At 36.5% G+C, this 25,673-nt stretch overlaps 1 protein-coding gene across 3 annotated transcripts in view; it reads right to left on the bottom strand.

Annotated features, from left to right (window-relative positions):
• Positions 1-25,673, bottom strand: part of SEPTIN7 (septin 7) — a 102,866-nt gene that overhangs the window by 20,908 nt on the left and 56,285 nt on the right. For all 3 annotated transcript variants that reach the window (XM_067746705.1, XM_067746706.1, XM_067746707.1), the window contains exons 4-9: positions 14,140-14,240; positions 12,891-13,025; positions 7,219-7,336; positions 4,128-4,220; positions 3,130-3,226; positions 1,656-1,707 (exon numbers count right to left, since the gene is read on the bottom strand). In XM_067746705.1, coding sequence (XP_067602806.1) covers positions 1,656-1,707; positions 3,130-3,226; positions 4,128-4,220; positions 7,219-7,336; positions 12,891-13,025; positions 14,140-14,240 — 596 coding nt within the window. The remainder of the gene's footprint in view (positions 1-1,655; positions 1,708-3,129; positions 3,227-4,127; positions 4,221-7,218; positions 7,337-12,890; positions 13,026-14,139; positions 14,241-25,673) is intronic.

The raw sequence follows: 25,673 nt of genomic DNA, 5'->3' as shown, positions 1-25,673 counted from the left end.
TATTTAAAAAACACATAAGATGGGCTTCCCTGGTGGCGCAGTGGTTGAGGGTCCGCCTGCCGATGCAGGGGACATGGGTTTGTGCCCCGGTCCGGGAGGATCCCACATGCCACAGAGCGGCTGGGCCCGTGAGCCATGGCCGCTGAGCCTGCACATCCGGAGTCTGTGCTCCGCAGCGGGAGAGGCCACAACAGTGAGAGGCCCGCAAAAAAAAAAACAAAACAAAAAACACATAAGACAAATTTATAGAATATCATTGTGTCAGGCACTAGGCAAGTAGCATAGATTTAAAATTGAGGAAAAGAATAAAATCAGAGGGAATGTACTGGCAATTAATACTTATGAAACATTCCTTACATATATAATATCATAAGAGATTATTAGTTCTTCTGAAGTCACATCTTAAAAATGGAAGTGAAAGGAAAGAGTTCGTAACAGAACCTGAAGTGTTGTATTCTCAAAATCAAGAGATGACCACCCTTTCATATGCATTTGCTCTTCTCCCACTGTGTGAGGCATGGCAACCCCAATGGCTGAATTAACTCCGTCATCCACTTTCTACCAAAACACCCCGTCATGAGGTCTTTTGAGAAAAACCAATTACATGGCAATCTCTTTGATTTCAAAATTCACTTTCATCTCTTGTATATTTCTTGAGGTAGCAGTTTGACTCATATATTCCCCCACTTTTAAGAACGATCTTATTCTTGTTCCATGATTTCCAATTATCATCAATATGCATGTTACTACTTCAACATAGCTCAAGAGATTCCTGTGTTTTGGGAAAGTGAGTAGTATGAAAATGAAGAGACACCAACTTAAGATGACCATCTAAAACTGGAGGTTGAAGAGAATAGTACATAGTGAGGGTCTGGAGAAGCAAGCAAGATGAGAGAGGAGAGAAGTAGCAAAAGGGTATGAAATGGCATGAGAAAGGAATTTACCTCAGCATGAAAACACTGAGGTTCATTGTGATCCCCTTTCTGTTCCTTGCCCACTAATGTCTCTGGTTCTTTTCAACTTTTTCTTCAGGATTTCCCTCTGTGCTACTGATTTTCCAATTCAGGTCCTGGTCCTCTAATCAGAAAAACCTCAACGTCCTGTTCTCACATGCTTTCCTTCTCTTTCATCAGGTGCACAAGGTACAATTTAGGAGTAATGTTTTCCCTCCTGGGAGGAAGATCAGTTTTGTTCACAGTGTTCCAGTAACAAAAACACTCCACTCACCAGCTACCAAGCTATGTATTTTTAAATACTCAAAGTCAAGTTTTTGACCCAAAACTTAGCCCTCCCTTCCACAGTTTCCACATTAAAGAAGAGCAAAAGCCTTTTCCTTTCCACTTTCCATACCTCTTTCAGTATTAAACCTTAACACAAAGTATAATGATCAAGAGACCCATTTTCCTATATATCCCTAGCCACACAGCCTATTTTGTATTTTTGCTCTTGACTTCAAAACCTTGGCAAAATAACCCAAGTTGTCTCTATGCAGTGCTTACTGCAGTGCTTACTGTGGTGCTTACTTCAGGGCTAGAACGAAGATACCACTTTAAATTAGCTAAATTTATACAAGACAAAAAGTTAAATCTGTCTAACTCTAATTTTATTTAGGGGAAGAAAAAATTTATGTTATTTTCATCATTACTCACACTTACCTTATCAACATATTTCTTAGAATTGTAAAATCACAATGTTCACCATTTTCAACTATAAAAAAAAAATAGATCACATACATTATTTCCACTAAACCCAGTCTTTTCAGAGGAAACTGGGTGTTAACAACAATGAGAGAATATGCAAAATAGCTTAGATCAATTTTTCATTAAGATTTAACACTGTAACATAGTACTTAATTTAAGGGCACATCAGACGACTGTGCTATATTACTTTATTGTAGTTTAATCCTCAATGATAAAATATAAACCTAACAAATGAGCTCTCCAAAAGCAAACAATTTTGACATTTTGAAAGAGGACATCATATATTTCTCTTTATTGGTTGAAAATATATTTATTCCATAATAAAATGCATTTTAAAAATTCAGTGTTGGGGGTGAGCAGGGGATCACTTTAGAAAAACTTCCCTGAGGTAACTAAAATGAAAACTTGAGCCAAGAACATTAAGGTTCTTTATTTTTTAAAAACGTATCACTAAAAGAACACTCTTTGGTGGGGGAGGTACCTAAAACTAAAGATACAAAGCAATTTCTTCTGTGCGTATTTCTAAGGGCTGTACTAGTTCTAAAGCCTCAGCTCAGCAACTGAAGGTTACATGGCGATGACAGAGCTGGGAATGAGCACAGTATCACTGGTCGGGAAAGTCACTGATAACAACTAACTTGGAAAATATTCTAAAAATTACAGAATTTTTCAAAGTAATACCAACAAAGAGAACAATCATCACTCAAATCTTGATTCCAAGTTACTATAATACAGAAGATTAAATATTAGTAAAACCAGTATAATAAACACAAATTTGGGGAAACATGTCTATTGCCAAGAAGGCCTTGTTGAGAATTGATGCTATAACTAAGATTTTATTGTTGTTTAACACTCCTTGAAAAATTAGTAGAGGATCTCTTAATAATGAAATCTTTTTGCTCTAAAGATGTGATGCCAAAAAAGGTGACTTCTGCCCTGAGGAAAAGAAACTGTGAATGTTTTAATTGAGCTTCTGACAGTTCTCATTCTTGAGGGTCCCAGACCCATCTGAGAGTCAGATAAAAGTGACAGGCCTTTTCCAAAACTGTTCTCAATTTCAGAAGGTTTATTAGATCCCTTGGAAGCAATCTTTGGTCCCCACGTAAAGAACTCCTGCATTGTAAGAGTTTTCAAACAAAAAAACAGGAATAAACTTAATGGTGAGGCAGAGGTGGCAGGGTGGGTACTGACAAGTGGCTTCTAAAGTACTACACCGTTAAGATTTAACACGTACTTGCCTGACTTAGTAGGACACAAGGTCTGAGAAACTTGAGGAAATGAGACTCAGTGAAACTGAATTCAGAACTATCTTTGAAAATCTAGACTGTATCAATGCAGTATGCATATCATACTACTTACTATAAATACAAATATTTTTAATCACATTTGTGAGATCTTATAGAAAGCCATTCACTGAAGAAAACCTTACCTTCAGCAACACCCCAAGGATACTGCCTTCCTCTGACCCTTTTGCCATTAACTTCAATGATAGTATTACTACCTACCACAGCAAGAGGTAAACGGTCCTATAAAACAAAGTACTCTTGTTCAAATATATCTCTGTAGTCCTCACAAATTCAATAATAAAGAAGTTACATTACTCAACAGATAAGCAAAAACAATTATTACCCCGACAGTTTCTGCATTCATTTTTATAGGCCATTCAATTACTATTTAGTAAAATGCCATTATATGGTATTGTCACCAATGTAAACAATAAATAAAATATTTTCACTGAAAATTTAAGAATACTAAGGCATATGCTGATCAAATTATTTGTTAAAACATCATTCCAAAAAGAAGCTGCCCCATATTGGAAAAATTAAAAAGGATAAAAAATATATTAGCAGTTAGAGGAAAAAAATGAGGCTTGTGGCTAGCTTGCCTACCTGATCACAAACCAACCCTAACAGCCCTGGAGGCAGAGAATGCCATTAGTCAGTACATCATTTTTAGGTCCAGGGTACTTAGGAAACCACTATAATTTAAAAATACAGAAAATTATGTCGGTATAGATTTTTGGTTGATTCTTATGAAAGGACAAAAGAAAACATATTTTTGGTCTTAAAACAAAGATTAAGCCTAACAGTGCTTAAGAACAAATCCTTTCCCTTCTTATTACGCCCCCCTTTTCTTTCCCATTACCTGTTTTTAGGGGGAAAATTATAAAATATCAAATCAGTTAACTGAAAACCACATGAAGACAAGAATTACATTATTCATCTCTCTATTCCATATAATGCTTTATGATACATAATAGCCAAACAACAAAGTTAATCATAAAGTTGAATTCAATACTGAATAACCTCTCTATTTAGTTTGTAAGTCAACTGTTTAAAAACACTGATATTTTTGGTCTTTCCAGCAGCTATTATAGTATTTTTAAGTCCCTAAAACATTTTAGTATATGTATGGGAATGAACCTACCTTTATCTTTTTAACAAGCTTATTTTCTTCTTCATCATCTGTCTCTGGGAATTCATATATTTTAATTTTATGTTCTTGGATTTCTTTCATTATCTAAAATGAAAGAGGAAGTCAGCAAAAGAGCATCACACATAATTTTAGTACAGTAGCCTTATTTTTATTATACTCTTCTTAAACTCCTGAGTCCTCAGTTCCAGTTCCTTTACTGTTTTTCAATGATGCAAAATGTCATCTAAAACCAAAGTACTATGCTAGTCTTTTTTTTAACCATAAAGTTGATATATAAAAGTACCATTCTCAAAATCCAATTATTGCAGAAGTGTTAAAAGCCATATGGTTATAACCAAAAGAGTTCTAAAAATGATGTAAGAACCCAGAAAGGGATTTCTCTAGCTGATTTCTACTCTAATGGCTTTAGGTCATTTATTTATAATGACTGAGATACTTCCTCTAGATAAACTCTTACCAACTGTTTTATTCATCTGAATCAACAAAGCTTAAACTCACCTAAAATTTTTAGTAGAATTTAGCAAAGGTAAGGAAAATTAAGTATAGCATTGGCTCCAGGAAAAACAAAGTGCACACTTATCAGAAAATATCCTTGCACGTACATGTGCATGCACACAAATCAAGGAGCAACACATATAAGATCAAGCAAGCACACAGGGAGAAAACATGCCCTGGAAATTAAGAAGCTAATGAGTTTATAATAATAATCAATGAGAGTGCAGAAAAAAGAAAGACAAACTTATTAATAGCATCAGAATGACCTAGTTCAAATTAAATTATCTTGTCCAAAATCACTCCAAATTCTAATAAGAATACAGACATCTAAATAATGTTGAATACCTACCCTATTCAAACTCATAACAAACTGATGGCTAATATACCTATAGCTAGCTCCCTGCCTGTACTGGTAGTTCAGCGCTTCTCTCACTGCCGGGGTCCCCAGCAGCAGTAAAGGGAACATAAACAAAATGTGCAACACAGTTACTAAACCAGACAGAAGTAAAACTGCCACTGAGAAAAATAGGACCACATATTTTTTACAATTGAGTTATATATGTCTATATACAAAAAAACCCAAGAAGATAAACGATGAGATGTCAAATACATGACTAGAAGAAGAAAGGAACACTAGCAGCTAGCTCTAGGAGCAGTGGTTCTTAGTCAGAGGTTGTATATTAAAATGGCCTGAGTGAGCATCTTCAAAATAATGAATACAGAAGCCCTATCTTAACCTACAGAACCAACTGGTAGAAATATGCTCCAGTAACTCATTTTGAAAAAGTTCTCTAGACGACTCTGATCAACACCCTTGGTTAAAAACGTTTTTTAGGGCTTCCCTGGTGGCGCAGTGGTTAAGAATCTGCCTGCCAATGCAGGGGACACGGGTTCGAGCCCTGGTCTGGGAAGATCCCACATGCCGCGGAGCAACTAAGTCCATGCGCCACAACTACTGAGCCTGCGCTCTAGAGCCCACGAGCCACAACTACTGAGCCCGCATGCCCTAGACCCCATGCTCTGCAACAAGAGAAGCCACCACAATGAGAAGCCCGTGCACTGCAACGAAGAGTAGTCCCCCGGGCTTCCCTGGTGGCGCAGTGGTTGAGAGTCCGCCTGCCGATGCAGGGGACACGGGTTTGTGCCCCGGTCCGGGAGGATCCCACATGCCGCGGAGCGGCTAGGCCCGTGAGGCGTGGCCGCTGGGCCTGCGCGTCCAGAGCCTGTGCTCCACGGCGGGAGAGGCCACGGCAGTGAGGGGCCCGCGTACCACAAAAAAAAAAAAAAAAAAAAAAGAGTAGCCCCCGCTTGCCGCAACTAGAGAAAGCCCGTGTGCAGCAACGAAGACCCAACACAGCCAAAAGTAAATAAATAAAATAAATAAATTTATTTAAAAAAAAGTTTTTTAAAAGCATAAACAAAGAAAAAGAAAATTGTACAACCCTACAATGTGACCAATCCGGAAGTAGAGATCATTGCTTATTCGTCTTTATCTCTTAGTTCTTAGAACAAATACAAATCAAGATACATACAAATCAAGATAGAAGAGGAGAAATGTTATTATATGATTAGTATTTGAACTTAGAAACAGCACATTACAAAATAAAAATGGAGTGAATAAGCATAAAATAAAAACATATACTCCTGGTAGAAATACCAGATATATGTAGTAAAAATGATACACTAAAACATTATCAAAATTTATACAGATTTAACACACTTTCAAAGCAAATTTCCACGGGCTTTTGTTTTTGTAATAGGTTTCAAGTTATTCTAAAATTCATACTGAAAAAGGTGAAGAACCAAAGTATCTTGTTACAAAGGGGACTATAAGGACAGTAAGAGATAATTAACTCTAACATCTGTTTAAAAATATTATACAACATAGCTGCAGTTTAAAAGACAGAAAACTGGCCTAAAACTTAAAAATAGGAAATTGGAATAGGAAAGTGGAATAGGAAAGTACAATAGTTCCAGAAACTGACCCTACATTTCATAAAATATAATATATAGTAAACCAAACACAACAATGAGGGAAAAATAAACCCCTGCTTTAAAGTGTTCAGCTTTTCTGGAAAATTAAATTAAATCAAATTAGGTACCACTTTATTCCAAAAAAGTTTTAAAAATAAAAATGACAAACAATGCTGGCAAGACATTGGAACAAATATACCCATTATAAAACGAATTTGATTGTTTTATTGGGAAAGCACCATGACAAAATGGGTAGGTGGGGGAGGGAGATAAAATAATCATACCCTTTCAAAAAGTAATCCTGTTCCTGGGAATTCAGTCTAGGAAAGTAATTCTAAAGGGTGTGGGAGGGGTGCTGGTAGAAGCTATACGGAAACATCTAAAATAGCCTATTTAAATTGAAAGGATAAGGGCATATGATAATACTTATGGGCTCCTAGGAGAAAACTAAAGCAGAAGACTATTTTCAAGAATTATTTTTAATACACTGTAAACAACCATATAGTAAAGTAGCAAGAGGAATACACTGTAACACATTATACTGAAAATACGAAAAACTGCAAATTACATGAATGATATTAGAAACCCAAGAGTTCAAACTCATTCTACTTACCTGTTTCTTAAACTGTTGGCACTCCTCTGGTGTGAGTGTGTCTGCTTTGGCAATAAGTGGAATGATATTCACTTTTTCATGCAAACGCTTCATAAACTCAATATCCAATGGTTTAAGTCTGAAATACACAATATTTAATATGACTGGATTGATCAGTTTGGGAGAAGAGATTCTTCACATCCCAACGTTAAATTACATACATTGGAACTACTTTACTTACTCATCAGAAACACTCCCTGAAGGCGTATTGGCCCAGCAACAGTTAGGAAGAACAGGATTTCAAGAAGCATTGGAGTGGCTAAGAAGGCTTTGACTCCTGTCTTTTAACACCCTGGTCATAGGGTTTGGGCCCTAAAGAAGAATTAGAAAAACCAGGAAGGCTCCTAATAGGCTTTCCTACAGCGGTCTCTACATTTACTACTCAAAACTTGGGAAATCTTTGTTTTGTTTTTAAATGAAAAATTTAGTCCTCCTTCACTTCTTGCTACCAACTATATTTCTCAGAGAAGAAGCTCAAAAGAGAATCTTCTTCATCCCTTTTACCTATTACACTCTAACTGCTGCCTCCACTTTGCCATTATACTTTCAAGAAGGTCACCAAATACTACCATGCTGCAAATTAATTAGCAGCAGCCAACTCATAAATACTGTGGTGTGTACCAGTATTTTTTAATTTGCCCATTATGCAGCATTGACATTACTCCCTCACAAGCTGTTCACTTAGGGTAATTTTCAGGATCCTCTTTGTAAGCTAGTCTCCTTAATAGGTACATTCCTCAGAATTCTCTAGAAGGTCTTCTCTTCTCACTCTGCATTCTGTAAGCTTATCATTAACTACAATGACTTCTATTATCCTCTATGGGTCAATGACTCCCGAGTCTTTATACCCAGCTCAGATCTCACTCCTGTGTTCCAGGCTTGTGTCCACCCAGTGGAAATACTACTCGGATATCCCATTTTAGCACCTCAAAATCAAAAGCTCATCTGAGCCCCCACGTTTTCCCTCCCCTTCTGTGCTTTCTATCTCAGTGAACAGCACTACAATCCACCCAATTACTCAAGTCTGAAACCCAGAATTCCTCCTTCCTCTAATCCTCAATTCCAAAGATTCCCCAGGACCTGCTGAACAAATAAAGATATTTATATATTTATCTCCATTTCCATTACTTTGATTCAGGCCACCAAAGTATACTTTTAGTATGGATAATGACAAGAATCTATCTCTCCAAACCATGCACACTGCAGTCAGAATGGTTTTTCTAAAATCCAAATCTGATCATCAGGTCATTCCTTGACTAAAAACCTTACTAAAGCCAGATTCCTTAGCTAGTGTGGCCTACAAGCCCTGTGAAAACATAGCCTCTCCAGCTGTCCTCATCTCTTAGCATCCCTTAGCATTTTTGCTACCTCCTACTTCCAACGTGCCAGCCTTTTTGAACTTCTCACAATTCCTTAAAAGCACCATACTTTGATCTCTGGCCATAAGCTACTACTGCCTTTGCCTGGAACACACTCCATTCCCATCCCCCTTCTACTTGGCTTGCCTAATTCCTAGTCATTCTTTAGGACCTAGCTTACTATCCTCATTTCCTCTGGGAATTCTTCTCTAACCTAAGACTAGGCATCTTTCTAAGGGATCACAACACTCAATTTGCCACATAGTAACTGCTTACTTATGTATTTGGTTTTCCCATCTTCTCACTAGAAGATCCTCAAAAGCAAGGCCTTTGTCTCATTCATCTGTATCTCTTATATCTAATACAGTGTCAGTACTTGAGAAGGTATCCAATATCTGTTGACTAAAAAAGTAAGTTGCTGTGGTTTTCCTTACATCTTTGAATAACTTTAAATAAAAACCTGCTATTCCTCACATCTAGAATACACTGTAGACTAAAAATTAATATTCTACAAAAATAAATGAAGGTAACAGCAATATTTTGTGCAGAAGTGTGGTATTCCTTAACTTTTATAAAACATGAGGAAAATGGAATAAAGATCTAATTTCATTATAAATTTTATTGACTAATATTTTAAAATAAAGAGAAAGCCCTTCTTAGCGTTCTCTTAGAGTACTGTAGTTTAATATATATACAATGTTGGGCGTATTGGGGGTCCAGAGACTAATGAGGTATTCCTTTTCACTAACAAATAATACTATATACTTCTTTGTGGTAGTGACACTGACTGGCAGAAAGATGGGGTAAGGAGGCAGGAAGGCAGATACAGAGAAATAAGATAGCTACCTCCAATTCTAATTCTCGTCTTAAATCCTCTGAATTTTGATCTTGGCATTCAGAGAACACTACAGAAAAAACTTCAGAAAAGAGTGTGTGGCTGGAATAACACTATATTTATCTGTAAATAGCACCCTTACCTCACTAGTGCTAACTGAAAAACCTTTCAATTTTTGAGAAAAAATTTAAGTTTTGATTGTTTCATCAATCATTACATCATGACACTAAAGATAAAAGCCATGGCCCAGTCAATCAATCTCAGATTTGTAAATTTTTAGGGTTCACCTTCCAGATTACACTCATGACAAATTTAAATTACCACCACTACCACCTCATTAAGCCGGTGACAGAATCAGTTAATCTAAAATTTTAATAAATCATAAGAGCATTTAATATAAAATATTAAAATCAAAATCCAAGTTAACAAGATTTTACACTTAAAACAACATTTGCAGAACATTATATTATTTCAACTTTTAAAGAGAAAGATGCTTGAAAATAGCCATGACAAGGAAATTGGGGAAGTCAGCTTCTCAAATATAAAACAACAGGGCTGAAGTACATTTAAATCAGTTAAAAAAATATCAAACTTTAAATGTAACCTTTATTAAAGCCCCGATAAAATCTTTCCGCCCTTTTAAATTAGAATACAAATTTCAGAAGCATACAAAATGTCAACAGCAGAAAACACTTATTTCACAGTAGATTACATTCCGGTTGAAATTTTTCCTCTGTCCATTTAGTTTTATTTCAGGTCATCTTTTCCAACAAATTTAGTTTTTAAATGTTTTTTTTACACAATGGAAAGTGCTTTTTTCGAATTTCTAGAAGATAAACCCAAATTAGAGGGAAAAGACTATTTAACCTCAAAGCCTACAGCAAAATAAGTAAAATGACTAGAGGGCAAATGACAAGTATTTATTAAATATACATACATACATATATTTCTAAGGGAAAAAAACTATATAAAACTCACTAAGTGACACTGTTTTTTCAAAGTGGCAATCAACATTCAAAAAGTTTGTAAAAACACCATTTAAAAATTCAAGTTCGGGGGCTTCCCTGGTGGCGCAGTGGTTGAGAGTCTGCCTGCTGATGCAGGGGACATGGGTTCATGCCCCGGTCCGGGAAGATCCCACATGCCGCGGAGCGGCTGGGCCCGTGAGCCATGGCCGCTGAGCCTGCACGTCCGGAGCCTGTGCTCCGCAACGGGAGAGGCCACAACAGTGAGAGGCCCGCGTACCGCAAATAAATAAATAAATAAATAAAATTCAAGTTCAGGGGCTCCCCTGGTGGCACAGGGGATAAAACTCTGTGCTCCCAATGCAGGGGGCCCAGGTTCGATCCCTGGTCAGGGAACTAGATCCCACATGCACGCCACAACTAAGAGTTCACATGCTGCAACTAAGGAGCTGGCAAGCCACAACTGAGAAGCCGGCAAGCTGCAACTAAGGAGCTGGTGAGCCGCAGCTAAGTAGCCCACCTGCCACAACTAAGACCTGGCACAACCAAATAAATTAAAAACAAAACAAAACAAAACAAAATTCAAGTTCCAAGTCAGTTACCAATCACTGAACAAAGAAAATGAAGCAACAACAGCTGAAATCATAAATTAACCCTTTGTTCAGTGACTACAATTGGTGGGGTGAGATGGGGACACTGAAAATACGCTGTTGCACCAATTTATATTTACTCCAAAAACAGTATGTTTAAAAAGGGAATCCAGGGATTACCCAGATAAGACAGAAAGGTCCTAATTCATCTATTATGTTGCCTGGAATTTCACTATGTAGTGAGCAGGGAATTTGGAACTCTCTACGGAAAATTCAGTGTCATATTCTTTCACTTAATCCATAGTAGCACATACCAATGGGCAAAACTTTGCTCCATTTCTAAAAATAGTTAAGCTGAGAAACTACTCAAAATCATATTTTTATACATAAGAAATTAAAATTTGGAACTCTCATCCCTTGTGACAAACAAGAAATGGCCCAAAGCCACTACACATAATTTCAAATTTTTTTCTTTAAATAAAAAAATCGTATTTCCCATGCAATTTTAAGAAATATATTTTCCCACAGGGAATAAGAGAAATGTGATTTCATGAGAATTACCAAATCTTGGTGAGAGTCCAAAAGATCTAAAATAATAAAACTGGATATAAACTGACAAATTTCTATTGACTTAACTGCAGGTTAAGATTTTACCCTGTTGGCTTCCAGGAAAAAGCCCTAACAAGTTAAACTAGAATGATAAAATATGTATATATATAAATTCAGGAAGACGCTAACAAGGACACAGAAAAAGCCATACAGTGTGGTATTTCTGAGAATTTTTTTTTTGAGTCTTTTAAGTAGATGAGTCAATTTTGTGCTTTAAATATGTAAATTTCTGAGAATACTGTAGAATAATATTAGAAATAAAAGAAGAAACATTTGCACCACTACAGTCAGACAGTGCAAAAATGGTAATCTAAATAATTAAGGCTTTCTGCTCAGCCAAGATGGTGATAATGGGCACTAGCCTATCTAGCAAAAGGTGAAGAAAAAAGCAAAAAACAGAAGAGAAAGGTACTCTTTTGAAGGAACTGGTTTACACTACTGTAATCTGGGTGTTAGATGACTTAATACTATTTAGTCTGATGCTATAAAACAGTCCAGTTCCTTCTGGTGGAGAGATGGTGGAGTTACAATCATCAGGTGGCTGAGTTATGCTGAGTCATTTATCCAAAGATGAAAGAAGAGTAATTACGAACATCTGCAGTTGACAATGACCCACATATCTACTCAAAATGACAAAGAAATACAAACAACAAAACAAGGATTATAGGCCGGCCATACTAACAGATCAGATCAGATAAATGTCTAGATACTCAGATCTTAATTTTAACTCCTAATAAGTAGAAGGTTAGTACTGATGATATGATACTTAAACAATTTGACTGTGACAGCTAAGGTGAAACAAGAAGACAAGTAGATTTAGTGAAGGAAAAAATGGCACATGAGAACCTTGGTATTTAAGTTTTTTTTGCAGCCTTCTCTACCAGATCTATAGTAAATAACATCTTTGGAGTTTCTTAGAATATGTCTAGCTAATTTTGATGGCTGTTTCTCCTTATTTGATCGTTCAATTAGTGGCAGATTGGTCAAAAAGAAAGCTAAATTAGCCACACTGAGACACCAAACATGATGGAAACAATATTCCTTTCTATGAAGCAGGTAAAGTCTTATGCATGACAAACTAAGTAAAATCATTGTTAGTTTGTCTAGGACTTAAAAAAAGGCTTCCTATAAGCTATTTTTATATGGAATTTGGAACTTTACAACTGGTAAAGTTAAATGTACTCCACAGAGATGAGGGTTACTAAAATATGCACCCAAAGATGAGTAATAATAAAACAACAACAAAAAAGGTTATCAGAAGCATCAAGGTACTGACCCATGTCCTGAAGGAGCAATGAAGTATAAACAACACTGCACTCTGTTATCAGGCATCTGACGTCTGTTCACTCTAGATTCTGCATTTAGGTAGTCCTCAAACTTACTATCAATGTAGTCGATAACAGGCTGCCAGCTGTAGAATGCAGATAAATAAAATAATTAAGTTGTAATTCTACATATGAACATACAACTGATGACTCTGTTAAAGGGCAATAATCAATATTTTTAAATACACAAAACCTATGTAACCAATGGAAAAAAACACCTCAAATTATTCTACATATACTGATTTAAAAACATATAAATTATGTTGAATAAATCTTGATTCATTATTTCTAAACTTTCCAAACAGAAGAAACTGTTTAGAGTCAGACACAACTAAATTATCATATTACTTGCATTAATAAGTATATCAATGCCAAGACACTTTACAATATGAAAAATTATATTCAAAGAGTTTTATATTTCAAATGAAAAGATTAAACAATACAGAAACCTCATAATGAACGGTTACTTAGGTGTTTCAAAAGTTGACAGAAATTTATTTCAAAAAACAATGTGGAACTTGGGACTTCCCTGGTGGTCCAGTGGTTAAGAATCCGCCTTCCAATGCAGGGGAAGTAGGTTCGATTCCTGGTTGGGGAACTAAGATCCCACATGCCGTGGGGCAACTAAGCCTGCGCACTCTAGAGCCTACTTGCCGCAACTAGAGAGAAGCCTACGTGCCCCAACGAAGATCCCGCATGCCACAACAAAGACCCAACGCAGCCAAATAAATAAAAACAAAACAAAAAAACAGTGTGGAACTCAAAGAAAAATTAAAATATTTTTTATAAGCTACTAAGATATTGTTTCCAATTAGAAAGCCATGGGTGTTTTATTCACTTACAACTTATGGAAAAACTGAAGGTTTAAATTAGGATGTGATAGAAAATGGATAAAATTATAGTAAAGAATGAAAAGTTGCAAGTTTCTTATAATAATGAGAATTCTTTTATCTATGTTTTAGAATCTGTCTTCAAAATACTTCTATGAAAGGTGTTATCTTCATTTTATAGAAGAGGAAATCAGTTCAAAGAAGTGAAGCAACATGACAAGTGGCAAAGTTGATATATGAACCCAAGTCATGTTACATAAAGTTCAGTGACCTTCGCTAAGATGAGAAGCTTTAAAATGTTAAGGTAAAAAAGTCTAACCACCCCCATCCCCAAATGCAGTGGAAAGCAGCAGTGACAAACCCTTCTTACCAATTACTATTATCCACTGCATCTCCAAATCCTGGGGTATCAACTATTGTGAGCAGCAACTGAACACCACCTTCTTTGATTAAAACTTTGGATTGTTCCACCTGTAAAAGTCATTGGTACAGATATTAATACCATACATTATATCCTTGGTTTCCTACAACGTAAGAGGTAGGGAGATGAGTGTTAATCAAAACCAAATGGGAAGCTTTTTGCAAACTAAATCTACTCACTCACACACTTTCTTTAGAATCAATTACTGTTAGAAGTCTTGGTTATTTAAAAGAAAAGCACATATGTAAATAGTGTGTTTACGGCTCACTGTTGGTACAGAGAAGGAAAACAGGAACTGATAAAATAATATTAATTACTAAAGCCATACAATACTTATGTAACCTAAATGCACATCTAATAATACAAATAAACAATGTGCTTGAATGATTAAGTAATTCATAGAGATCAAATGTAATTAATCAGACAAATACATTTAATTTACCATTTGCAGTAAACGTTTTCCTGGACTATCTCCATCTAGTTCAGTCCAAACCAATTACTCAAGTGAACTTATTACCATTTGCAAATCTTTCTCAGCATGGCTGTAATTATTTACACTGTGTTTACATTATGGCTAAGATACAGTTCTCTTCTCAAACGTGTTACTGTACATTCAGGCCAAAGCAATCAGCAAAGGTCAAGGCATTGAAAAACAATGTATTCTGGTAGGGTAAAACCCTACTAACTCTGATTAAAATCTTCAGTTCTCTTTAGAATTTGTAAAAACCTTCTATTTGAGAAAAGGTACTGGACTTAAAAACAGTAACAACATTTCCTCCTACAGTCTAAGATATTTTTGTAACCCGAAACTCTGTTTTAGAATGTAAAAATCATTCATCTTGGGCATACCCCGCTGCTACATAAAGCAAACACTGATTCAAACAGAAAAGGGGAATCATTCTCCTAGATAAAGATAGGCTTTCATTCAATTTATATCAAGTGTTTATTAAAACTAGAGGTTTCAATTATGCTGATAGGCTAACTTAAAAGGCAAGAATTATACTCAAACTTTGAGTGCTACAAGCCATAAGATGGTACAAATTATTGTACCAATAAGTACTATTAGACCTAAGAGGGAAAGGTAATCACATGAAAAGCAACTTCAACTATTTATGTTGGTTAACAGTGTTTGGAAAGGAAGAGCGGCTAATTTCTGGGTAGAAAAAGTTTGGTTCACCTTTAGAGATTACAGAAATGATGATGTCTTTCCATTTCCCTTTGACATTTTCTTACAGATGTTAGCTGATGGATGAGGAGTTGAGACTAAGACTGCTGAGCAAGAAAGTATATAGCAGCATTGTCCAATAGAACTTTCTGAAATGATGGAAACGTTCTTTGTCTACACTATCCAATATGGTAGCTGCTTGTCCATGTGGCTACTTACCCCTTGAAATGTGACTAGAGCAACTGGGGAGCTGAATGTTCAATTTTATTTAACTTGAATTAACTTAAATTCAAATAACTTCATGTGGTTTAGTGACTACTGAATTGGACAGTGAAGGCTGATAGAAATCAAAAATTATTTTGTTAAAAGAGTATTATCAAAAAAGAAACTTGCTGAAACTGAAAATACTGCCTGAGATTTGGCGAGGCTTCCAATCTTTTAGACAAATAAGGGACAAAGCTCTTATCTTTTAGACCAATGGTCTTCAGACTGCTTTGATCCTAGTGTAAACTATCAGTGAAAATTTTAAACATCCCAAATATGTTTATTTACCTACCAAACATACACAACTGGCAATCTGAACATTGAATATTAGTGTCAATTTCTCATAAATTAAAAAAGTAAACATCAATAAATAAGGGTTCTGGGCTTCCCTGGTAGTGCAGTGGTTGAGAGTCCACCTGCTGATGCAGGGGACACGGGTTCGTGCCCCAGTCTGGGAAGATCCCAAATGCCGCGGAGCGGCTGGGCCCGTGAGCCATGGCCGCTGAGCCTGCGCGTCCGGAGCCTGTGCTCCGCAATGGGAGAAGCCACAACAGTGAGAGGCCCACGTACAGCAAAAAAAAAAATAATAATAAAATAAATAAATAAGGGTTCTAATATTTTCTAGTCATATTCAATATCAACAATGGTTGCAACACTGCTTGGGAGACCACTGTTTCACACCACATAGCTGAGATAATACCGTTTGTCTAATATCAGCTTACTGTAATAACATGAGGGAAACCAAATAACTGCAGAAATAATCAGACTCATTAGGGCAGATTATCAAAACTAAAAAAAATTAAGTGATATTACTTCATGTGGCTTAGGAAGTTCACATTCTATATATCTGGTGGTCCTCTATAGTTAAAAATGACAATCTGGTTATATGTCAATTATATCTCCATTTAAAAAAAAAAAAGGGGCTTCCCTGGTGGCTCAGTGGTTCAGAGTCCACCTGCCAATGCAGGGGACACGGGTTCGTGCCCTGGTCTGGGAAGATCCCACATGCCGCAGAGCGGCTAGGTCTGTGAGCCATGGCCGCTAAGCCTGCGCGTCCAGAGCCTGTGCTCCGCAACAGGAGAGGCCACAACAGTGAGAGGCCCACGTACCGCAAAAAAAAAAAAACAAATAAACAAAAAAAACCAGGTTATTCATTTATGGTAACTGTCATTGAAGCAGAAATATCCAAAGTAATCATACCAGTTCTTCACCTAACAATTCTTCTACATGACACAGTACTGTATATTAGAACTGATGCAAAATGTAACTGTTCTACATGAATCATCTCCTGATTTTACTCCAAACCATTTCTGGTTCCCTTATTACCAAACAAAGCCCATTTCTACCTTCAGTACTAGATTGTATACTAATCACACACCATAACAGCTTAAATTTTAAGATTTTTGTTTCCTTGTTTAAAAAAAATTAGTTGAAGAACTTAACTGTTTATTGAAATGACAAGAAAAATGAGTATCTGTATTTTATATGCTTTAACGAGTCTGTTTATAAAGCTTCTTTTCTTCTTTGGCCTATGAAATTCTGTGTATCCATACATGGTCAAATACAAAGACGCCGGCAACATATGGAAGAAATCCAGAAAACATAACTGTAAACTAGTGCCATTCATAGGATCCAACTGTATCCTATCATCTGGTTTTGCAAGTATCCTCACGGGATCCATGGAAAACAAATTAGTTCAAGTCCAGGAATTTCAAACTTTTCTTAAGAAATCTATTCCAAATGGCCACTTTCCCATGCACTTTACTTAAGCAGGTCACATCAGCATATTTTACGGCATCAGAGTTCCAAAAGAATGAATCAAGGGCACTTTCAACTGAGTTTCTCTCTGAAAAATAAAACTAAAGCCTATTTTATTGTCTATGTATAATTAATAAATTAAGGGCTCTTTTGGATTCCTAGATTCCAGAAACCCACACTTTCTTCTAATATTTTCAGTTTTTCAAGCTGAGAGAAAGAAAAAGTCAAACTTTCACTGTTTATACGGCTTCAGTTCTTCCATTGTTGAAAGACTATTAAATACACTACACTTTTCTAACTTAATGTTTGAGTCATTTTTTAAAGATAAATAAAAAGTGTTACTTAATTAACTATATTAAAATTTGAGGAGAGGGTTAAAATTTTCTGTCAGGAGTTTACCTCCAACTATACTTGCTCAGGAGGTGGCATTATAGCCAAAACTCTGCAGAGACTTGAATAGTAGATACTTGAACAGCCTGTGATATTCCACTTAGCTCAAACACAGAATCTATTTTGATTATTTAATAACTCAAAAGACAAACATCATCTTAAACACTTATGTTCAACAAGAAAGATGCAATGACCAACAGAATAGTTATGCTTAAAGACTACTTCCCTCTCATCAAGACCCAGAACTAGCTGAAAAGAAACTTGATCTGAAGATTCTAATTCTGCCTTCCACTCTCTGAACCACTACACCTCATTCCCTTGTCTCCTTACACTGAGATCTTAATTCCCTTGTCCCTTTCATTTTCTATTAGCAACCTCCCCTCCCAAATCCTTTCTTTTCCTTTCCAGCTCAGATACCTTTCCATAAAATTCATAAACTTCGACAGGAATTTCCATGCCATATGATGATCCTTTTACTTGTTCCTTCATCTCATGCCTCTCACAGTATGGCTTTTATTTGCTCCTTCAACTCATGTCCCTCCCAGTATGGCTCTTCCCAAGCTCTACCTTACAATCTCTGCCACCATGCTCAGCAAAGCACTTGATCTCCGCTGGAAGAGGAGAGCACCCCCAATTCGTTGTTGCTATTTATTATTTAATCTTTAAAAATTGAAGTATAGTTGATTTACATTGTTTCAGGTGTATAGCAAAGTATGTATGTATGTATATGTGTGTGTGTGTGTGTACATATATATTCAGATTCTTTTCCATTATAGGTTAGTACAAGATATTGAATATAGTTCCCTGTGCTATGCAGTAGGTCTCTGTTGTTTATCCATGTATAGTGGTGTGTATATGTTAATCCCAAATTCCTAATTAATCCCCCCCCTTCCCCCTTGGTAACTATAAGTTTGTTTTCTAAGTCTGTGAGTCTGCTTCTGTTTTGTAAACAAATTCATTTGTATCATTTTTTTAGATTCCACATAAGTGATATCATATGGTATTTGTCTTTCTCTTTCTGACTTACTTCACTTCGTATAATAATCTCTAGGTCCGTCCATGTTGCTGCAATGGCATTATTTCATTCTTTTTTATGGCTGAGCAATATTCCACTGTGTGTGTGTGTGTGTGTGTGTGTGTGTGTGTGTGTATACACCACATCTTCTTTATCCATTCATCTGTCAGTAGACATTTAGGTTACTTCCATGTCTTAGTGCTGCTGTGAACACTGGGGTGCATGCATCTTTTTGAATTAGAGTTCCTCCAGATATATGCCCAGGAGTGGGATTGCTGGGTCATATGGTACCTCTATTTTTAGCTTTTTAAGGAACCTCTATACTGTTCTCCATAGTGGCTTCACCAATTCACATTCCCACCAACAGTGTAGGAGGGTCCCCAACAGCATCCCCAACTTGTTTGAAGCAACACTGAATCTTCCCTCCTGTTCAGTGGAATAGATCCCTTTTTCTCCTAAGGCTAATTTCTCAATCTATGCTGGGGATTTGACCAATTTCCATTTTAGAGTCATTTTGACAACTATTTAGACTATTTCCCCTGTAACTTCAATCTCTTATCTCTTACGGAATGATTCCCCATAGGATACAAACATTCTCCAAACCACTGTCTCTGTCCCCTACACTCAACCTCTAGGTATTCCCTCTCATCCCTTCCTTCATAGCTCTACCCCCATCTTCACTGCCTCACAAATCACTTCTCAATCCACTGTCATCTTCCCCTCTACTCCTACTATTTCACTAAAATATACTTTGCCAAGGTCACCTATACCACCCTATAGCAGCACCTTTCTCACTAAATCATAATTGTTTGCTATATCCTTCATATGACTGTGACATCCTTGAGAACTCTGTGTCCATCATCCTTATAGCCCTCAAACCTGGTAAAAGACAAGCATTCAGTCATCTGTTCTGTGTATGACTGGTTCAAAAAACTATCAAAACTGGACCAACATCAACAGGAGAGTTTCCTAATTGGACTCTGTAAAAATGTTTCAAGGAGTCATAAGATGTTATCTTAGGGATAGGATTCACTGTTTTCACTTCTTCTCACCTCCAAAATTTTTGTACCCATTTAATCTAAAATAGTGATTTATTGGACTTCACAGACCAACAAAAAAAGTTTTAAAGGGGACCAACATAAGGCTACCAACAAAGAACTTGAAAAAAAAAAACTAGCACTGTCATTTCACAAAAGAAACTGAAATGGATTTAGTCTCAGAATAAAGGACAGTCTTTCCCTAGGAGACAGTTGGCAACCTTTTGCTGACATGAAATAAGATATATTTTCAAATATAACAAAATTATAAAATTTGCTACCATATATACAACATTGTATGTAATATTTTTCTTAAAATTTTTGTTAATCTGAGCACCTATATTTGAGATTGGAATATGAAGTAGAGCTCAAGTGTTCAATTTTTTCTATCACTTTATTTTAATCAGTCTATTGGGAAAAAAAATATATATGAATGAAAGTGAAAGTAACATAGTGCCATTTCATTCAATTTGAAATATTCTGAAAGAACTAAGGAAAAACAATTCTCTCTCTTACTTTCTTCCCACAGAGATAGGATGAAACCAGTCTGCAGCAGTCCAGAAACACTACAGAGGAGTGGTCCACAAAGTATAGTACCCAGACTGGCAGCTGCATAGTTTGGGAACTTATTGGAAATGCAAATTCTTTGGGCCCTGTCTCAAACCGACTAAACAGAAAACTCTGGGGAGGGGGACTCAACAATCTGTTTGAGCAAGGCTTCCAAGTGATTGTGATACACACTGAACTTTGAGAACCACTGGTATAAAGAACAACAGGACTAGAATGTCAGCTCACATTTGGAACTGCACAGCTCAGGTACCTAAGGCCAAAGATAGGAGGTTGGGAATTAATCTCAGAAGACTTCTATCTATTACTGAAAGTTCACTCAAATCAGAACCACTAATATACTGGAAACTCAGAATCATTTCTCTGCTCAGAGTAGACGGTTTCTCCTTCCTTCCAAGACTGTGAATGTGAAGGAATTTCTTCTTTAGGATATAAGCCTCTTGTAAATAAATAATGCTTAGGGAAGAGATTATGAAATTGTGGTCTTTATTAAAATTTCACTCCCTATTTGCCACATCACAGGATGTTTCTTCTCTTCTTCTTTTTGACAGTTGAAAGTGTTCCAGAAAGGCTTCAGGTCAGGGAAAGTGCAGATATTTCCCTTCTGAAACTCAGGATTGTATGTTTTTCCTGGTCTAATATGCCTGGGCTGAGATGTAATACTTCTGGATCACTCTTCACTAAAAGAATTTAAGAGCTTCTAAGAGCAGATCATCTGCTAGATTATCAAGCTTGGTGAAAAGTCAGTCAACTAAAAAAAAACTACATTCTATTCTCTAACTACACTGAATGACTAGGAACATGTCATGTTCTCTCCTGGGTAAGTGAAGAAAAGAGTTCAGATGATCTTCATCTTGTTTCCAGTATATCAAGGAATACCTCCATGGTACAGTCAGGAAAGAGGACTTCTCTGGGATTCTAATCAGAATCAACCCAGTTCTCAACTGTTAATGTCTCACTTTTGGTAAAGGGGGGAGATTTAACAGTAGTACACAAGCCTTTGTCTTAAAAATCTTACTAGAGATACCCTTAGTCCTAATTACTCCTTTGTTTTCAAAACAGGGAGAGCTAGGAAGATATTCACAATAGAAGAGGACACTTAATGTTATCTTAAAAAGGAAGGCAAAGTGAGTTTAGACAGGATTATTTTGGAGACAGACCAATGTAAATAGAATTCTGACAAACTGAGAGCCTCTCCCACCACCTTTAACAGATGGCAGCCTGGGAGAAATTATCTGCAATGACTGAAATGTAAGGGACTATTACCTAGATAAGACACTTCTCCAAATTAAGAAGGAAAAGATAGGAAATATTAAGATTGTCAAAGCACTCAATGAAATCTGAACAATTAATGAGTATAAAAGACACGTTCAATCTCATAAGAAATCAAAGAAAATAAAATGAAATGACGAAATGTCTTTAATGCACACACACATGCACAACAGAAATGAGTACTTATGTCCACCAAAAGATATATACAAGAATATTTATGTTAGTCAAAAAGTGAAAGCCCAAATGCTTATCTACAACAGAGGGGATACACTGTGATATATTCATGCAGTGGAATATTATGCAACAATGAAAAGAACTACAGGTACACAACATGAATAAATACCACAGACATAATCTTCAGTGAAAGAAATCAGACAGGAATATACCTAAACGAAGTTCAAGAACAGACAAGATTAATCTATGGAGATAGAAGTCAGAAAGGTGTTTAATTTGGGGGTGGGTATAATACTGAGTGAGAGGAGGCATAAGGAAGCCTTCCAGGGTCCTAGAAACATACTATATCTTAATCTGGCTGTGGTTAACTGGATATATGAATACATATATAAAAACTCATCAAGTTCTATGCTTAAATTTGTGCCCTTTTAGTACACAAATTAAACATCAACTTAAAAATTAAGGGCTTCCCTGGTAGCACAGTGGTTGAGAGTCCGCCTGCCGATGCAGGGGACATGGGTTCATGCCCCGGTCCAGGAGGATCCCACATGCCACGGAACGGCTGGGCCCGTGAGCCATGGCTGCTGAGCCTGCGCGTCCGGAGCCTGTGCTCCGCAACGGGAGAGGCCACAACAGTGAGAGGCCCGCGTACAGCCAAAAAAAAAAAAAAAAAAATTAGATTAAAAAAATTCTGCTCAAGACAAAATAAAAATAATCAAAACTTCAAAAAAGATAATCAAATTTAAAATTTCAAAAGACTCTCAAATTTAAAATTATTCCACTTAATCTATGATAGCGTTTTATAAACACTATCACTATAGTGTTTAGTCCAACTAAACACTAAGTCTTATAAATTTTTAAAACTTGTTTGTTCAGTCATTCAACAAACATGGGATGCTAACGTGTAACAGATGCAGTTCTAGGAACTTAGCTTGCAGCAGTGAATAAAGTGAAGTTCCTACCCTTGTAGAGCTTACACATTTGGAGCCTGGGGTGGGAATTAGAAGGAGTTTATAGGGTGGTCAGGAAAGGGCTCCTTAAGAAAGCAACTTTTAAGCAGAGAACTGATGAAAATTATGAAGCAAGCGAGAAACAGAAGTGGAAGGCCCCTGCGGTGGAAGTAGGAATAGCCTGTTCAAAGAACAGCAAGGAGGTTGGTTTGGTCAGAGCAGAATAAGCCAAAAGTGGACAAGTGTAAGAACTAGGTTGGGGGGAGGGGGAGTAAAACAATCTCTCATTGTTTGAGCAAATACTTTTGTTGCAGAGCATGTTAAACTAGATTTCTATGTGATGAATTCCTTAGACTGCATGTGCCAATACTTTCACCTGTTCAGACACTAGCAAAAATCACTGCATTGGGTGAATCAAGAGAACTAGAAATATTGTCCTTTATTAAACAAAGCAAAATAAAACATGGTAAGGTACCAAACTTTTATGAGTTAATTGGCTTCCATCATCCACCAAGCAGTTTACTGGAATTTCAAGCCTAGTCCTACAGTCAGTCAATACCCTCCAGAGTCCAGTTTAAAAATTCAAATCTAATAAGCAACAGCTAACATTACGTACGCACCATTTGATATTTTAAAAATAAAACAAACAAACAAAAAACCACTTCTCTTAAGTATTCCTTACTAGCCAGCATCAGACAGATCAGCCTTATGACCTAATTTTCTGGGTTTTTTTTTTTTAAACTAAACTTTCACATATTACATAACTATGAAGTGATGACTTCACTGATCAAATCATTTTGTCTTCATTTTGTCTAAATTGTCTAACTGGGAAAACTATCTCCATATGTAAGGTTTTTAAAGGAAAAGGCAATATAAATCAAAGAAAACTGACAACTTGTTGGACCAAACATTATTAAAAAGAAAAGCTAATCCACTTATTAAGAAATGGTCAATCTGTTAAACTAACACTTATTAAATATCTACAGTATAGAGATAGTACAGTTGATACACTACAGACTAAACCAGAGTGCTTAGATTTGTATCCTAGTTCTGGTACTCTAACTACATGATCTTGGCATATCACCATCTCTGTGCCTCAATTTCCACATCTGTAAAATGGGGAAAAGAATACCACTTACCTCATAAAGTTACTGAAAGAATTAAATAAGTAAATGCATCTAAAGTGTTTGGAATAGTACCTGGAAGATGTTAATGACTGTTGTTTTATTATTAATCTAGACCTGGCATTATGCTATGTGCTAAAACTACAAAGAGGACTCAGAAAATTTCCTCACCAGCACTAATCACCAAGAACACCACTGGCAGATACATGACCATCAATATTTAACAGACATTTTACAGTAAATATACCTGAATTTAGGAATCTACACTGTGGGGTTCCCTTAACATTTCTACATACCTAGTTACTAATCCTGGATTTAAATACTTAAATTAAGAAAGCTAAAAGTATATCTTCCTGCTTAGGGTTAAAATGTTCACTACATCACAAAATAAGCAATGCAGTACAGTATCAAGTTTTTATCAACAGAACACATATTTGCAGGTAATTTGAAATCTCAAGCTCCATGAAGGATATTTTAAAAATTCCTGGGCATCCCTGGTGGCACAGTGGTTAAGAATCCACCTGCCAATGCAGGGGACATGGGTTCGAGCCCTGGTCCGGGAAGATCCCACATGCCACAGAGCAACTAAGCCTGCGCACCACAACTACTGAGCGTGTGCTCTAGGGCCCGTGAGCCACAACTAGAGAAAGACCATGCGCAGCAACGAAGACCCAACGCAGCCAAAAGTAAATAAATAAAATAAATTAAAAAAAATTTTTTTAAATTCCTAAAACAGAGAAAACTTTAAAAAGGAGAAATAAAATATCCAGCTCCAGAGTCACTGCCTCAATAAAACATGCTCCTGCCAGAACTGTTTACTCCACTTCTCTTCTGCTTCTGTGCTGCATCAATCCATCAACATTTTTTCAATCAATAGTTTAGAGCGGTGCTGCCCAACAAAAATGTAACGTGAGCCACATAATTTTAAAATTTTCAGTAGCCACTTCAGAAAGTAGTAACAGGTGAAATTAATGTATTTTTATTCAGCCCAATATAACCAATTATCATTACTGCAAAATGTAATCAATATAAAAATTTTTAATGAAATATTCTTTTTTACAAACTAAGTCTTCAAAATCTGGAGTGTATTTTATACTTGTATAACATCTCAATTTGGACTACCCACATTTTAAGAGGTCAACAGCCACATGTGGCTACCAGCTACTGTACTGGACAATGCAGAGCTAGAGAGTCTAGCACTTCACTATATGGGCCAGCAACATGAGCATCACCTTGGATTTTGTTAGAAATACTGAATCTCAGCCCACCTCAGACCTACTAGAACAGGAACTGAATTTAACAAGCTCCCCAGGTGATCTGAATATACATTAAAGATCGAGAAGTACTAAATTAGACCACACATAGCTTGTAAGCCTTAACAAATTGCTATTGCCTTTCAACTATCATGTGGTATCATGCCACTCACTAATACAGAACACTGTATTTAAATAATAATGGCTTCCACACGAGTCATGTTTTCTCTATGCTGTCCAAAAGAATTTTCTGCAATGGTGGAAACATATCTGTGCTGCCCCAAATGGCAGCCACTTGCCACATATGACTACTGAGCATTTGAAATGTGACTGGTACAACTGAGAAAGTGAATTTTTAGTTTTATTGACTTTTAACTCATGCAAACTTAAATAGCTACTACATATAGCAAGTAGCTACCATAATGCAGCATAACTCCAGCTGTTACTACATCCCAGTATACTCTCTAGGAGGGTCCTCAAGACAAACTTATAAGGTTCTAATCAAGAAAATTCC

Source organism: Pseudorca crassidens, chromosome 8 (assembly GCF_039906515.1).
Source record: "Pseudorca crassidens isolate mPseCra1 chromosome 8, mPseCra1.hap1, whole genome shotgun sequence".
NCBI lineage: Eukaryota > Metazoa > Chordata > Mammalia > Artiodactyla > Delphinidae > Pseudorca > Pseudorca crassidens.
The sequence above is the reverse complement of the archived record's forward strand: the minus strand, read 5'-3'. Positions and strand labels throughout refer to the sequence as shown.